The 17300-nt window shown below is 38.6% G+C and overlaps 2 protein-coding genes across 3 annotated transcripts in view; one reads left to right on the top strand and one right to left on the bottom strand.

Moving 5' to 3' along the window:
* Nucleotides 1-83: 83 nt before the first annotated feature.
* LOC115421298 (TBC1 domain family member 24-like) lies at nucleotides 84-6561 on the bottom strand. 2 transcript variants are annotated; one of them, XM_030137115.1, is made up of 11 exons: nucleotides 6334-6561; nucleotides 5930-6150; nucleotides 5569-5830; nucleotides 5316-5432; nucleotides 4114-4530; nucleotides 3738-3977; nucleotides 2928-3083; nucleotides 2440-2503; nucleotides 2242-2340; nucleotides 1206-1524; nucleotides 84-1098 (listed from the first exon to the last, which is right to left on the bottom strand). In XM_030137115.1, exons 1-11 carry the CDS (start codon nucleotides 6513-6515, stop codon nucleotides 923-925), a joined length of 2253 nt encoding a protein of 750 aa, XP_029992975.1. In that variant the 5' UTR covers nucleotides 6516-6561; the 3' UTR covers nucleotides 84-922. The 2 variants fall into 2 exon arrangements, with proteins under 2 accessions (XP_029992975.1, XP_029992982.1); XM_030137122.1 differs by having other exon boundaries at nucleotides 6011-6150.
* A 1311-nt stretch (nucleotides 6562-7872) lies between these two features.
* Nucleotides 7873-17300, top strand: part of stx8 (syntaxin 8) — a 48321-nt gene continuing 38893 nt past the window's right edge. Inside the window, exons 1-6 of the mRNA XM_030137244.1 lie at nucleotides 7873-7986; nucleotides 8591-8690; nucleotides 8814-8908; nucleotides 9174-9284; nucleotides 12136-12269; nucleotides 13231-13323. Coding sequence (XP_029993104.1) covers nucleotides 7970-7986; nucleotides 8591-8690; nucleotides 8814-8908; nucleotides 9174-9284; nucleotides 12136-12269; nucleotides 13231-13323 — 550 coding nt within the window. The 5' untranslated portion in view covers nucleotides 7873-7969. The remainder of the gene's footprint in view (nucleotides 7987-8590; nucleotides 8691-8813; nucleotides 8909-9173; nucleotides 9285-12135; nucleotides 12270-13230; nucleotides 13324-17300) is intronic.

Here is a 17300-nt window from a genome sequence, read left to right as displayed (position 1 = left end):
AACTTGAAAAATTTAGAGAAAATCAGTTATTAACTTTAGATAAATAGTAATGGCAATAGACTTGATGAAGATAGGCATGGATCCTGACTGTGCACAACATTTAATTGTGCTCTTGTGCATAATATGCAAATCAAACAATACAATTCATAGAAAATAAAATCAATAAATTATACCAATGTAATAAATTATTCAAAACTTCCTCAGGCACCTTAACAATATCCGATCATCTTTGCAGTGACTAACAAACAGTGTAGTTGGCTTCCTCTGTCTGCTTTTATTCTTTATAAAGTACCTCCACATCTCTTCCAGTATATTCTAAAGGAGCAGCAGGGGATAAGGCCAGTGCTCAAAGCATGCGTATTATCCCTGCCAGTTTTTGCACTGCAACATTAATTCATTAATCAGTTTATTTTTATGATAAGTGGCTTGTAGTATTCAAAATGTAGCAGAAAGAGGACATTATATAGTCATAATGTTAACAGCCTGAAGCTCACTTTAGGACCACAAAACAGATTAATTAGTCTACAGGGTCTATGGGATAGGTGGATTAATACTAGATATAGTTGTTGAAATATAGATACATGTTATGCAAAATCTATTAAATAATGATAAAAAATATACATTTCAGTTTTTAAATAATGTAATATAAATACCACATATAATAAGATCAGTCAGTACGAGCAGGTAATGTTCTGGTACAATATGTGGCAGTATAAGTTCTAAGCAATTACACAGTGGTCTCAAACAAGCCTCCGAACATATGAGAACAAGTCAAGAAAATCATGCATGCCACAATGCACATTTCACAAAATAAATATTTGGAATTACATCAATAAACCTGAAGAAACAGCATCAACAAAAGCTGGCTCAAGACAAGACTGACCATAAGGCACAGTATAAGCACATTCATCTCCTCATTCTCTTAGTGTGAGGAAAAACAATGAGAGAAGGAAATAGAGTTCTGGATCCCCCAGACTTCCAGAGACTGGATCTTGAAAGGTCCCTTGCACAGTTGGGCGCTCTTGAATGTGTCACAAGGTTGTGAGAATCCTCCTTCTAGATCTTCCTGAAGGGAGAGAGCGTGGCCTCCATCACCACCTGAGAGAAAGCAGAGCATATGAGCACTATCAACAAAATCCTGACGTCACTTGTATTGCATTGTATTGTATTGTATTGTATGTATTCTATATGTGTAGCTGACGTACCAATAATGAGCTGAGTGTCACTGCCAGCTATGAACATGGAGGCCTCTTCTTCCTTGGGTCTCTTTGGCTCTTTGGCAGTCATGAGTTGCTTTGATGGGACAGTGAAGGGGACTGTGAGGTAGCTTGGGTCCTGGGGGGTCCCAGCAGGGCAAATCAGTTTTGTAGCACCATTAAACATAGTGGTGGAGGTCATGTAGAAGTTGCTACTTTTGGGTATCTGGAAGGTGGTGTCATTGTAGGCTCCGTCCTGTTGAGGGGAAGCTCTTCTGGTCATGATGCTGAACACAGCCTGCTGGTAGCGCTCCATGCTGGGACGAAGCTGAAAGAATGATCATGACACACGCTTTGCAGTTTTACTAGCATTCCAGTAGACTTTTTATGAGGAATCATGATATCCGTTCATCTGAAATTACTAGCCGCTTTTACACAGAGATCCTGGAAAAAGGTGAGATGCTGATCCCACCTTTTTTCCACCACTGACTGATTTCCACAGCCAAGCCAAAGGAGTAACAGAGGTGAGACAGGCTGGACTTTTACACAGTGGACCTGTGCTCCAGAATCAAAGGGGTGTGTGTGTGTGATGCAGCGCAGCGTATAGTGTAATGTATAACTGGCACATCGGAAATACCCCTTGCATTGTGGTGTTGCTAACCTCTCCGGAGTCACCTGGTCTTTCACCGTTCCACAAATGTTAGCACGGATAGAGTCCTTCGCCCTAAGTGACAACAGCTTGCGGATCTCAGCATCTCCCCAGTTCAACATCTTTCTGGTCGCATTGATATGTATTTACTGTACACGGCCCACACTCATTTTTAAATCCCCCCGGTGCGAGGTTTGCACACAAAATATGCCATCAAAACGACACCTTGGGACCAAATGAGGCAACCATTTCATTTACACAGACGTCGTTCCGGAATAAAGGCGAAATATCTCCATAACAGAAGTGCTGTGTAAAAGGGGTTACTGTCTCTTTAAGAGTGAGGCTGGATATGACATGCGTGAGGTGAACTTCGGAGAAAAAATGTTTAAACCTTACCATGAAAACGAAGCATTCCCCAGTTCCAAAATATGTAAGTTCCCCACTATCATGCTTTCTTCTTTCTATCACATCAGTTGATAGAAAAGCACCAAAGACCTGTGAAATGGGGACAGCAAAGTTTATAACATTAAGTCTTTTGTTTAATGTCACCGGCTAGAAGAAAAATAAAACATGACTAAAGAGCAGAGCCTTTACCTCCTCATCCACAGTTTTGATTATCAAGACTGCAGGCTCATGTCCTTCCACATGGGAGTAAAACCTGTATCAGACAAAACAGAAATACAGAGGAAATGTTTTAACATGAAACAAACTGATGCCTTCAAAGAAAACCAACAAACAAACAAAAAACATAAAAAATGAGCGCAGGCTTGGGTGTGAGTTTTAGCTGCATGTCTGTAGAAATTCTGACTTTTTTTTTTTCTGGGTAACATTTGCCACCATAGACGTTAAGTCACACTCACAGCAAACATGTTGACAGTAAAAACACTGCCCCTCTATTACGTAACTGCACCTGAGTATCTATTTTACATTGCTGGGACACTATATTCTAGAGTTAATGATCTGTGTAATGTCCTGACCTCATTTTTGTATTTCGCATGTGCAAAGACCAAATGACACAAATGATTTTTGAAGTCACAGGTGGTCTATGTGTACATTTAACACATTGAACAAAGGTTACTCACGAGGCAAGACTTCTTTTGTGTTCTACTGTACTGAACAGCCTGATGGGACTGAAAAGGGCGAAGCGTTCAGGTATCCAGGCCCACACCACTCTCATCTCAGTCCCTGTCACTACACTGGAGCTAAAGCTGTTGAAGTCCACAGTTTCGACAGACTGCCTTTTTGAACATAAAACAAATGATGATGATAAAGTAGAATCAAAATATGCACATGAGCAATATGTCCACATTTTTTCATTTTAACCCATAAAGACCCAAACATCAACCACTGAACAAAACCATCTACTGATGTAAATATTTAATATCTGTTGATCCACTAATCCTATCAATACATGTAAACAATTGGTGTAAAATGCAGTTTTTCATCTTTTCATGTTTATCAGAGGCTCTGTAGTGAACGTGGAAACACCGTTATCTTCTACAACATTAATTCACCAGTAAAACCCATAGAGTTTGATCAATGACAGTGGATGGAAACACTCGGTTTATGCTCAGTTAATGATATCTTTGCTGAAAAAGTAACTTTTTCCTTTGTTTTCTCTGTTTTTAACACAATAACCTTCAACTTTAATCTGAGTTTTTATGAACATCTACGTGATCAGTAAATTAAATATAGGAAAATACATAATTTTCAAAGAAAAAATGCAAAAGGCAGTGAATAGTATTATAATAAATGGTGATAAATTCCGTACGAAAGGTTAAATAGAGAGAAAAGTTCATTTGGGTATTGACATAAAAGTAGCACTGGGCCTTTATGGGTTAATAATCTGTCACAAAAAAGTATGCTACAATATCTGTCATATTTTCACCCACCTCTTCTGATGCATGCTGACACCTTTTTGCATGAGAGAATCCTTATTGGCATTGAAGAGGAGGTTGAGCTCTCTCCGTGTAGCCATTGGAATCTGGAAAGCTCTTTCCAGAAGCTTTTCAACTGTGCAGTGGCGATCTACATTTTGCACAAACCTTTTCATATCTGTTCTGAAGTCTTCCACATCTGCCACTCGAGAGGACACTGATACTTTGTAGAGGCTGAGCAAAGTCAATGCCACCCTAGAACGATTGGGAAACACTTTCACTTCTGTGTTTCCTTCATGGGTATTTTTTGTATGTAATGGCAAATACATAACATATGCACAGATTTAGGGTTTTTGTGTATGATATATGTAAAAATGATGAAGTTACAAACCTGTAGAGGACCTTGTAGCCTTCCAGCAGGTAAACATCAAGCACTCTGATGGCGTATGTGAACGGAAGATCAGCAAAGATCCACATGATCCAGTCGGAATAAAACTCAAAAAGGTTCTGGTGAGAACTGGCAATCAGCTTACGAATGCCACGGCAACACTTGTTGGCAAGATCTCCAAAAGTCATGCAAGAAGCACGGTAGGTTAGGAAATTCTGGTCAATGTAACGTTTGTTTGGGTCGTTGTAAGAGATGAGTCGGGACACGCTGAAAAAGCACTCTGCTTCATCCTGGCTAAAGTGGAGGATGAGGGAGACCAGGGCAGGCAAGATGGGACAGAAGTTCATGTCTGGGAAGTATTTGGCGAGGCAAAGAAGGATCTTTTTGACAGAGTTCAGACCAGCTTCGTTGAGGCAATATCTGAGTAAGAGAAGAAAACTCATTAACTCATTTGGACATAGAGTAGTCCATTGGGAAGGCATTGCAATTACATGTTTTTCTGCTTTTCTGCTTGACCACTACTCACCAAGATTTGTGAAAGTAAATATATTACAAGTCCTAAGAATGTCACAAGTGGGCACATAGTTGGCGGAAAAAAATTATTAGACCACCCTTGTTTTCTTCAATTTCTTGTTCACTTTAATGCCTGGTACACCTAAAGATACATTTGTTTGGATAAATATAATGAGAACTACAAAAATAGCTCATAAGAGTTTAATTTCAGAGCTGATATCTATCCATTTTCTATGTTTTCTTGATAATAACCAAAATCACTTCAGTTCTTACATCAATAGCTATGGCATTGTACTGACAAAAACAATGCTTTTAGGCATTCCATGTTTTCTTTTCTGTCTGTTTTAGTCACATGATACACACAGGAGTTACTACTTTATTGCATAACCATTGTTTCTGATGACTTTTGATGGTCTAATAATTTTTTCCACAACTGAATAACATACATACAAATCCACAAATAAATAAAGTAATCTATTATATAAAACTACATAAACTAGCCTGTTAGCAACGGTTCAATAATTTTCTGGCTCATGACTATTTGTCACAGAATCTGCACAATTAGTGACTTTACATTCTGAGACATTAAAAATCTTAATCTTTCTTTTATTATTCAGATAACTCAGACTATCACTGTACAAAATGATCACACTGACTGGTATGAAGATGATCAGAACAGTGATGTTTCATACCTAGGTATTTCTCCGGCCTCCATATACTCTGGGACAGGGTGGCTGCTGAGTTTTTGTTCTCCAAAGAGCTTTTTAGCCAGATCATAGTAGACATCTCTTTCTGGAGAGGTAGTCTTACTGCAAGAACACAGACATGAAACCACATTTAGACCGTTTGGTGAAGTAACTAATCTTTTCCATTGAAGTGAATTCATGCTTTACTGATTCATTTAGATTACTGTATGTAGAAAATAGATCCAGTGACAGTCTTAACCTGTTATTGATGCTGCGGATTATGTGGTAGTAAGCTTTGGCCCTCAGGGTGTGGGGCATGGACCAGAATCCTTCTCTGGCCATAGTTTTCAGCTGCTGGTGCTCACTTTTTAGGATCTCCTGGTATCTTTCTGCAGCTTCAGGGTCTATTTTCTCCCAATCCACAAACTGTCCGTACTTCATTCCCGAACTGGAGGAAATTTCCCAATTGTCATACTCGGAGATAGTCATCATGAATACTGACTTAAGACTGCCTTTACTGCCTAAATAAAAGAGCATGGATAGATTTGAAAACACTGAAGTGACACTCATTATCTGGAATAATGAATGAGTAAAAGTTATTTAAATCATTCATTAAGTACCCGTTTGTTCTTTAGAGACTGAATGCTTGTTTTGTTTTGTCTTGGACTTCTTGGATTGGATTCGTACACCACCCCCATTACCTTCTTTCTTTCTCTCTTTCTCCTTTTTGTTCCCTTGAAACTGCAGTGAGCTCGCCCTCTGCCTTAGTGGATTCGACCTGCTAAAGTTTTTCATGTCAAAGTCGGAGTCAACCTCTGATGTCTCATAACTGTAGAAGGACCTGAAGAGCAGGTAATTCAGTAGTTATTATACGTTTGGTAATAATTATACCTCTTTTTAGATGTCATGATGGCTTTGTGTGTCAGTCATCCAGTCTGGCTAATACATTAAAACACAACCATATGTAACAAGTAATTCCAGATGAAAGAGAAGCAAATAAAAGAAGCTGAAATCAAAAACATACCTGGAACGTGGTCTTAAATATGTTTCCTCAGTCTGTGTTTGCAGATTTTCTGCAACTTTATAGTAAGAATGAGACCTCTGCCTGCTTCCACTGGTCAGATCTTGGCCAGAAGATGATCCCAAAGACAATGAATTCATGTTTCCACAATTAGAAAACTCTGGCGTTCTTGAGACTTCAATCATCTCAAGTCCTATTTGTGAAAGAAACACAAGTAGAGAATGTTGGTGTCACCTGTTACTTGCTGCACGTACTCAGAGGCTGGGCTTTATATGCACCTGTGGGTTGTGGTCATGTGAGACAGGTATGGGTTGTTTGTGGTGTTTTCAGGCACTGAACAGGAAAAGTTCCACTGCTATTCCTGTTAAAGGTTTTTCCATTACAATCTGTCTCATTCTCAGAAGTAATTAATCATTGTCTAGACTGGAGTAGCCTGAATACCATCACAATAAACCAAAATACCATAATAAAAATATTTAGATCACATGACAAAGAAAAGATATTGGTTTTATTTGTAGGTTGCCCTTGAAATAACCCTGTTTACTACAGTGAAATAAGTACCTACTGTGCATCTGCAAATTTGGAAAGAGTTTCTGCAATTGAAGTTAACAAATACCTTGAATTATTATTTATTAGATTTGTAGGCAGTCTAATCCAAGCAAATCAATCCTTCTTTTTTTCTAGGACTAGGTCATCAGAAATATAATGAGTATCATGCCGTAAATGTTGGTATTTTGTCTGAAACTGCTTGCATACGTAGTATCAAAATGCCAAATGGGTCTATTCCAAGAAATCTAGCAAAGGTTATTATTCTGCACAACAGATATGTGTTTTTAACCAAACACAAGCGTTGTTTTGTCATGAAACATAAAACCTCTGTGAGTACTTATCTCATATGTGGGCTCCACATGTAAGGGAACTGAAAAACAGTCAGAATTTCATTATTATGGACGTGTTTTGGTTCTTTCAATTTCAATGAAGGCTGGAACAAGCGAGAATTGATTCTGAATTGATTGATGAATGATTACACCTCAAGCGTAATTTAAGAAATAAAAGACAAAATGTAATTTATATAATTCAGAATCATTACAATTCGTTTTATGATATGATGATAACGATATTGTGATGTCATAATACTTAGATCCCTGATTTATTATTAGATTGTCATTTTTGCTTTAATCTTTTCAGTAAATTTCTTAAAACACACACTATCAATTTTGAACTTGTTTTATCAATTGCACAGTCCAAGGTGATTAGAGAGAAAGGCATAAGTAACTTCTGCAACAAAACCCATTATGTCTAACCTGTAGACTACTAGTATTTCTTTCTCACATAATGGGTAGGTTTCACTGACTATGGTCTATCCGTGTTGTTTACCTAGTTAAATTTCGCTAATTAATTTTTACTGTCTATGGTAGCATTGCGTTACATTTACACCTGTGAAACGCATCACATTGTGCGATATTTTCCCATTATTGATAAAAAGCAACGCACTTTCGCTTTTCTGCCACCGCCTGGTGTCACGTATTACACACGGGCTGCCGTAATGACGTCACACCCAAACAAGAAACAGTTTGCTCGTCATTAGCTCCTACTGACTTGATTAAAGTAGATTTATCTTCGTAGTTAACTTTAAAAAATGTCACAGGATCCCTGGTAAGTGACATTTTAAACATCTATGATTATTTTATCACAAGTATAAAAAATGTCAGTCGATAGTGAAGTTAAAAAGTTAATACATTTGCATGCTAGCTACTGTTTTAGCTAGTTCCCTGTAGAGCTTTAAGTTAGCCAGACACATTAACTTTTCTTTTTCAGAGGGATTTAATTTGTCTTTTGTCTTGTCTGACTTTCCGTTGGTTAAAGGTATTATGACTGTGTAGTGAAAATCCTAAAAAGGGGTTAAAATAGGGTTGTGGTGTGGTGAAAGCTGTAAGACTGAAGGGAAACGAAAGGAAAAGGAAGTGTTTAGGTGACACACTAAATGCGAAGCTTTAACCAAATTCTTACGTTACACCTAAAACGTAAAAGCGACGGGTTGGTGGACAACACAAACACTTAAATGTGTAAAGTAAATGAGCCTTATAATTAAACGGAGCAGTCCGAAATATGTTAATTCTTTATAACCTTAACCGTCAGACAACTGAAGTCTTTGCCAGGATCTACTTCTTGGTATGCACTAAAACACACACACATTTACATGACTTATGTTTCTCTCTCTCTCTCTCTTTTTTTTTTTTTTTTTTTTTTACTTCTCAAGGTTACAGAATTATGATGCCACATGTCGACTGGCACAGGAAATAGCAGAAAATATTCAGGAACGGAACAGGCAGCAGAGAACTGGGGGGAATCCAGCCAAAGTAAGCAGTGTGTTAGTATTTCTAATTATAAATACGTGCGTTTGAAGTATAAATGCGTTATTGAGCTAAGCTTTGTTGACTAGTCAAATGATGTGAATGTTTATTGTATTTTTTTTTTTTTAGATCAACATGACTCTTCGGGCATCGTTACAGAAGCTGAAACAGAATATTGCCCAGCTTAAAGAGAGTTTGTTGCGGGCTTCATCATCTCGACGGGTGTATCCTTCCTTATGGGCAGTGAAAGTCATGAGACTCAGATTACATTTTATTTTCGAGGGCTTTTCAGTTTGCAGTGACTGCTGTGTTCCAATAGAGGGCATTATAGTCTTTTGAAAAAGTGTTTTTACTACTGAAGATTTACCATTTAGATAACTTTGATGTTCCTAAGTAAAATGTAACGACAATAGGATCATCTGGGCAATATCACTGAAGTCCAGGTGATGTTGGTCTTTTATTTTTTTGACCTTAATATTGCCACATCAGAATGCAGGCAGAAGCTGACAGGAGGCAGAACCTTATTGACGACCTGCTAACCAGGGAGAAGCAGCTCAATGCTACGTTCAAGGGAGACATCAGTGAGCCTGAACCAGCCAGGTACATTTTGGAAAGATATTTTATCCTGATGTGTTTGTTCACTTGTTTTTATCCCTTGTATTTATTAAGAATACAGTCCACATAATCTACAGGTGGATGCTCATTAACACTGCCTTAAAAATGCCTGTTCTTTTTAGGGAGAGATATTCTAAAGCTCTCTAAGTAAAAATAACTAACAGGCTGCCTTGAATCTTAGTCTGTCACTTTGAGTCACTGTCAGAAGAGCTAACCAAGCATTAACCTATGAAAATTTAGAGGGCATCTTGCTCAGAAGATGCCACCTTTCATTTTGAGATTTTCCTCTGAGATCCTTTTTTTGTAATATCTGGTGGAAGGTGTCCAATTAAAAATAATGACTCCTCATTCTTTTGACTATTTCCGTGACCAGAGAGGTCATAGGCTTTTCGCTTGACTTTGATGATATGTCACTGGTCACTAACTGTGTGAAAGTCTTTGTACATCCGGTATGACCTGTCCAGTCTTCCTGTGCTATCATACGGAAGGAAGTGTCTCTGTCTGACATTTTGACAGGATGTTTAACTTCATAGGTAATTTCTTTTCATTAAGACATTTGCTCGCTTCGCACTGTTGATCAAACATTTGGCAACTCTTTAAGTGGACAAATGTGTCTAAGTGTGTGATTAGAGATGGAAGGAGTGAGTGTACAGTTTGTAATTGTCTACTGAGAAGTAGTTAGGGAGCTAGTCAAAGAGCTGAATGTCATAACTTATATCCTGTTCTCCATTTGATATTAGGTTGGTGTGACAACTTTGGAAACCATAAGCAACAGTCATATTACTTTGTGTAATATTTGACCTTGTGCAGGCCAGGTGATATTTGTTTGGACAGAAAGAGGAAATGGTGTCATGTTGTTGACTTCCTCTGTCTTCTTTTGTCCTGCTCAATTATTTTTGTTAGTTAGCCACTCCGTTTAGCCTGTACTTCTGGTTCTTTGTTTGACCTGCATTCAAAATAACAACATCAGATCAGTAGGCTCTAGAGGAATACTTTATTGATGCCTTGACATGAGACTGCCTTACTCTTTCACAAGCTTTTTGGATTAATCTACTTAGTGGTACTTTACAAAGGCTTTCATCTTTTACAGACCACACACCCAATTACTTTAAAGGCTCTGGTAAAAAGGAAAAAAGAAAGAAAATCAAAAATTGACATTTCCAAATAAATTAGCTTTGCAAACTGTAATCATGTGGTTTTATGGTATTTACTTTGCTCAGTGAGACTTAACTTTAACAGTGATATGTGGTGGGTAATTTGGATTTGTGGCTAGGACCTATTCCCACTGTGTGGTCTCTGCAGGACAGATTTTGGGAGGGGGTGGATTGGCCATGCTTAGTTAATCTAAGGTACTCTTTTTTTCCCTTTTTTGTGAGCACTTTTGATTAAGAAAGAGAATGTACTTTAGTTAAATAATTATAATATCTTAATAGTAATATCTTAAAAATATTTATCGTAACCAATTCATTGTAAGTATCTCAATTTCAGACAGAGCAGAAGTTCTGAAAGAAGGGGATGGTGCCTACAGTTGAAAGCTTAGTTCACCCTGTTGCCCCTTGGACCCACCTTTTCTCTATTATTCACTAACCATTCCATTGTATTTGATTGCCCTGGAAATAGTTGTAATTAGTTAAATCTTGCCTGTCCAAGTCACTCAGTCAGGACGTGGATGCTCAGGCCCCAAAGGCGGCAGTCTAGTGCATTATGGCTGCCAAGAGATGTGCCTGACTGATTTTGGCGCTCTCCACTGACTGGTTAATTGGATCTTCACACACTGGGCACTAGCATGGAGGAAGTGGAGGGCTGGCACGCGGGCTCATAGTAATCAAACATGTCAGAAGGATTAGACCGAATACCTGCCCCTCTGATGGGATCAGCCTCAGGCAGCCAGCTTTGTGAGTGGTCCTGCAAAGCTTTACTGACCACAATAAAGTACCTGAAACATATTTTCTTTAACTCATATTTTGTCCTCTCCTGTCTCAATTCTCATTTGTATTCATTTAATAAAAACTATTTAACTATAATGTGTTCTTCATGAAATTCCTATGTAGTTTTTCAGTACTGTGTTGACCTTTTTTCCAGCTAGGTCTAAATGTGGCTTAGGTCGCTTTTCCTGTGCTTGACCACCATATGACTTGTTCTCAGCAGACTTGTTTAAATCCAGTCTCACACCGAGACCCTGAACCCATCACCGCAAGACGAGGGGGTCTGGGACACAGCTTTAAACTATTTGCAGAAGAATTGCCTTTAAACCTTACAATTGTGTTTAGAACAGCACAGCACAGTGCACAGTGCTATGATCTGTCACTTTGTCAGTGCAAAACCTCCCCTGCAACCCACATTCCTGTGATAGATTAACACAAACTGTTTACATACTGCACTGGGTGAATTGGTACATTTCAGGTGTTCCAAAAAACTTAAAAGGCACAAGGTTTTTTTGTAACTTTTTTCCTTGAAGAAGCATAGTGTGAAAAAGTAGCATTCCAGATTCCAGATGTGTTTTCTGTAAGAATGGTATGGATGAAAAATCTTTACATGTGTAAAGTTGTAAAGTCGTGCATGTGTTAATAAAGCTGAAAAAACTGCATCATCAGTGTGTATACCTCTGTACTTGAGTGGTGAATGACAGACAAGAAAATACATTTTGTTTTTCTATTTATATTTGTATTGAACTGATTTGTCTTTGATATTTTCACAGTATCTTACTATAAAGGCTTGTCTCCAAAAATTTTTCATTGATGGCATTGCTTGTACATGTGAGGATGTTTAATAAGTAGCTTTGTGAAAGAGCTCTCGTAGATTCTTTTGGAAACAGTCTCTTGGTTTGATATTACAGGTCGACTCTGATGGCTGGAAACGCAGGAGCAAGTGGAGGTGGTGCTGCCAATCCCTGGTTGATTAATGAAACAGAGGAAACCAGGGGCCTGACTTTTGGAGAAATCAAACAGCAGCAGCAACGAATTATTGAAGGTAATCACATATAATTAAATTTAGTTACAAAGATACACTGTTCAACACAAATATTCCAGTGCATCAATACATTGTAACTGCTTTTTTTTTTTTACACATCATCAGCAAATACAGCATGGCAGTCTCATCCTAAACATTTGTTACGCATACACACATATCTATCTCCTTTTCCTCGTTGCCTGACTGGCTGTGACATGACTTGAATGCCCAGATGTCAGTTCACCTGACTCCATGTGACACTTCATTGCTATGTCTCCATTACGTCTCTGGTTATTCTCAATTTGGGATCAGAGATTCCTGTTAAGACAGTGAAACCAAACCACATGGAGGTTTTTACTCCCCAATGGGATTTCTGGTGGAGTTGGGTAATGGTGAGCGCCTGAAGCTGCGGTCATAAAAAATTCCTGCGGTAGTGAGTGTGTCAAACTTGGAGACTTTCTCTTCTCTTCTCTTCTCTTCTCTTCTCTTCTCTTCTCTTCTCTTCTCTTCTCTTCTCTTCTCTTCTCTTCTCTTCTCTTCTCTTCTCTTCTCTTCTCTTCTGTGTTTTTTCTGTCTACCTTGGCCTGTTGTAGTTGTAATAACAGGAGCATGGCTGAGTGGGGTAAAGTACTGAATGACTCACATGTGGCACCGTGAGCAGAGCTGGACCCCAACAGCCTGTCATTCCTGGTTCCCAAATAGTTGCCTCATTATATCACAAGTACAGTGTAGTGTAATTGCTCCCTTCTTACGCTTGTTTTTTGAAAAGGAATGCCTTTATTGTTTTTCCTACCCCCCACTAAATCTACACTCTTGTGAACATGTATGTAATGAGCTTTGTGGATTAAAGTTGATCTGAATTGTAAATAATTAGTATGCAGTAACTTTTCCTCTTTCTTGTCTCTTCACAATGTCTATGATCTTGCACTTTCTCCCTTTTTCTGTCTCATATTCAAATGTTTTTAATTTTGTCTCTTTGCAGCCCAGGATGCAGGTTTGGATGCACTAGCAGCTGTCATCAGCAGACAGAAGATAATGGGCCAGGAGATTGGCAACGAGCTCGATGAACATAATGGTAACATTTGATGTGCATGTGTGTCTGTACATATTAGTCAAAAAAATTCCAGACACATTACACACTGCAGTGTGAAAGTAATCAGACATACTTGTTCTGCAATGGAACGACTTGCCTCATGTAACTTGCTGGACAGTCATACTCCCTCACACTACTGACACTGCTACAGTCGCTACCAAACACAAATGCTCACACAGTATATAGAGTCTGTGACCTTATATTGAGGTCACAATCACGTGTGCTTACTAGTATGTTGGTTTTGTTCAAAGGTCACCTCTCTCTTATGTTTCTTGGACATGTTTAAAAGACTTTGTGAGTTTTGGATTTTGGAATCAGATCTGGAGAGCTAATGGGTCATTTGAGTTATTTCTGGCAAATTGCCCCTCATCAGGCCAAAAATAGCTTCCATCACAGGTAGAAAATGCTCTGCAAAATGGGGTACATTGCTTCAAACTGTTTCCTGCTCAGACGGGTGGTACTTGAGACAGAAGACTTTGGAATCATCATCTGTCAACCAGTGAACAATTAGATCCCTTAATGCGCTGCACTCAAAAGAGTTAAGTAGTTAATAGTTCGAGGTCTGGGAGTGTTACCTTACAGAGAAGAATATTCACATGCTGGGGTTGGGGTTTTTTTTGTCCTTGCTTAATTGTTCACACTGACAATGATCTCAGAACATGCATTAGTCTGTCAGCCTCTCTTGTGATAAACGGGAAAAGAAACCTAACAGTTTAGAAACTGTAACACACAGGTCAATACAAGAGGCAAGTGCATAAGCGAGCCCCCATTAATAATAGAAAATAAGAGGCAAGTGACACTTGGGATAGGAGAGTGGCGTTTAGGCAGGAGTGGATACGTTGAATGGGTGTAATACAGACTCTAGACCTGGTATTGCTTTCTTTTAATGAGCTTCAGTAAATAAGTGGACCAGTAAATCTACTGTTCCAAGTCATATACAGTGGTATCAATATACAATGTGGTTAAGTCTAAATTTGAAAGATTTTCTGTAAAAGAACAAACCCTGTTCTTAATTTGGTGTAAAAATGATTAATTACAAGTGTGTGTGATTGACTTAATAGAAGATGCATATTATTTTCAGATGTTTATGATAAGTTGTTCCACAGACCTACAATGCAGGCAGTCTGTTTTTTTTTCTACTCTGATGACCAATTTCAAGTAGGAAAAAAGTAGGAGCTGTACTATCCTGCAATATCCTGTCTGAGCAGTTGTACCAGACAAGCACCGAGGTTGTATAACTGAGGGATGTCCAAGTGGAAACAAACAGCCTTCCTTTCTGCTGGGAAGGAATGGCAGATGTTTGGCTGATTTTGGTTGCTGCCAATGGGACAAGGGAAAAGAGAGAAAGGAAAGCTGATTGTTTTAGCCTGCTCTCCTGTTACCTTATTGAACTAGAGACGGATCATTGCTCTAATGCTCCGACTGCTGTGTTTTTCTTCTCGTTTTTTCAGCTTGATGTCAGTGTTTCCAATAATATGAACCTATATGGGTGATGGGAGAGCTGTAACTGAGAATTACACCAGTTCCACTGCAAGTAATTGAGAAGGCAAACAATTTTGGCCCTGAATGCTTCGCCCTATCACTTTTCCAGCAAGACCCCACATGACTCTTTCATACACATTTGATGGGAACTCAGTATTTTATTTCTGTAATGTCCAAATATATGTCACCTATTATATTGCAGCCGGCTCCAAGTGTTGACGCTCCTTCCAATTCGTAGCCTTCGCCAACCTCAGGTGTCTTGGTACAGGGTTCCCATGGGGTCTTAAAAAGTCTTAAAAGTCTTGAATTTACAAATCTGCATTTAATACCTTAAAAAGTCTTTAAAAGGTATTCAGTTTGATACGGTAGGTCTCAGGTTATGTTGCCATAAACTTGTTTGCTGTGCTGTCTTTAAATGTGTCTGGGAAATGTCCAAGCTTCAAAGAAAGTAATGTTAGTCTATTCAGTTCCACCTGTTCCAACCCAACAATTTATTACCTCCGCCAAGGAGGTTATGTTTTTGCTGGCATTGGTTTGTGTGTCTGTCTGTTCGTGTGCAAGATAACTCAAAAAGTTATGGACGGATTTGGATGAAAATTTCAGGAAATGCTAATACTGGCACAAGGAACAAATGTTTAAATTTTGGTGGTGATCGGGGGTGGGGGGGCCATGGGGGCCCACTGATCTGCCTTGGCGGAGGTCTGTGCTCTCCGAGTGCTTTTCTAGTATTGAAAATAGGAACCAGTTATCGCTAACTTTGCAGCCCCCGGTGAGAAATGACTCGAAACAGTGGGAATCAATGCGCTGGAGTAATTACATACATTTTCCTAAATTCGAGTCACAAAATTTTGCCAGTTTGGCTGTGAAATGGGCATTAAATTCTGTTCTAAGTAGTCTTAAAGAGGTCTTAAAAAGTCTTAAATTTAACTTGTAGGAACCCTGTTGGTAAGCTTTTGGGCTACTACATATCTGCAGGGTGGACTGATGACTGTTGTGTGATGTATTAGGCCAAAATCTCCTGTAAATGTAAATATGGGAGATTGTTGCGACTGATACCTGGTGATGCAAAGGCCATAGCATATAATTCATGTCATTTTCATACTCAAACCATTCAGTGAGTATTTGTGCCCCATGAATATAAAACACACTTCCATCTGATTTTTCCTCTTATTACTCTCCTGCCTATATATTGTCATAATCTGTAGTCTTAAAACCTGTATAATATAAAAAGAAATCATTTTTCATAACTACCCAGAGGAAATTCAGACAAATGGTAAAGTGTTGAGAATCCCACATACAGAGTTAGGCCTAGTCTATGAAAACCTCACAGTTTCTCTTAGATATCACCAAAATTTACAACCAAATCTCTTTTTTGTTAGACCTGCTGACACCAGCCAATGATTCACAGAGCCTTCAGGGCCCTCCACAGCTAATGCCTTCCTGTGTTTCTTCCTTTGTGGGACCTCTGCTGCCCCACCATTTTTCATCTCACTCAGTGCTTTTCTTTACTTCTTTTCAACAGTTTTTTTTTTACCTTATGAATTATTTTCTATTTTTTCCCTCTGTCATCTTCATGTCTCTCCTGCATCCTCTAATGATGAGTTACGAGAGAGGTTTTGGTTACTTGGTATTTTACCGAGTGGAAAATAAGGGATCGGGTAGGTGTTACTCAGGAAGTTGTAGTCTCCGACTTCCAGATAGGGATCGGGGATTTCTTACAGAATCTCATGTGCCCTGAAGAGGAGAATGAATTGCTCAAAGCCAGTGGCATTTTTTTATACTGTATGTAAAAATACAATGTGTATGATCTAAAAACTCTTCCTGACCTCTATTTTTTGCACACTATGTAAGTCTCTGAAATACTAGCAACCCAATTCAAAATGAAAGATGGTCTGCAGTTCACTTCAGACTGAAAAAGACAGAGGACAACAAGATAAAGATATTTTACTATTAACCCTTTATAGGGCACTCACTGAAATACTCTGAAATTCAAAATTTCAACCTTCGTGTGTTATTGACCATCGTCATTTACCTCCTCGTCATTTGTCATGACAACAGTCTCCCTCCTCTTGCCATAAAACATCTGAGCAGCACTTGCTAAAAAGTAAACACATGCAATAAAACAACTGTTATAAGGTCTTAAACTGACAAAGGCCACTCATATTCACTATTTACAGGTTTAAAATTTCTGTAAAATCTCTCTGAATCACTGTTTAGTGTTATAAAAACCAACATGCTTCTTGACCTCTCTGAGGCATGGTGTAACAAACAGCCCGTTTGTTACTTACAAGTATAAACACAAGCACCTTCACCTTTTCACTTGGGCACTTTAACTTGCATATTTAGCACTTTTGAAAGCACACAGCAGTTTAAACAAACATATTTGCACATACCAAAATAATTGCACACTATTGATTTTAAAAGTGGTTTATTGATTATTTATGGTCTTTCCTTTTCCTGTTTAGACCCGGTGACAC

Source organism: Sphaeramia orbicularis, chromosome 1, assembly GCF_902148855.1.
Source record: "Sphaeramia orbicularis chromosome 1, fSphaOr1.1, whole genome shotgun sequence".
In the NCBI taxonomy this organism is placed as follows: Eukaryota; Metazoa; Chordata; class Actinopteri; order Kurtiformes; family Apogonidae; genus Sphaeramia; species Sphaeramia orbicularis.
This window is presented reverse-complemented; position numbering and strand designations above follow the sequence as displayed.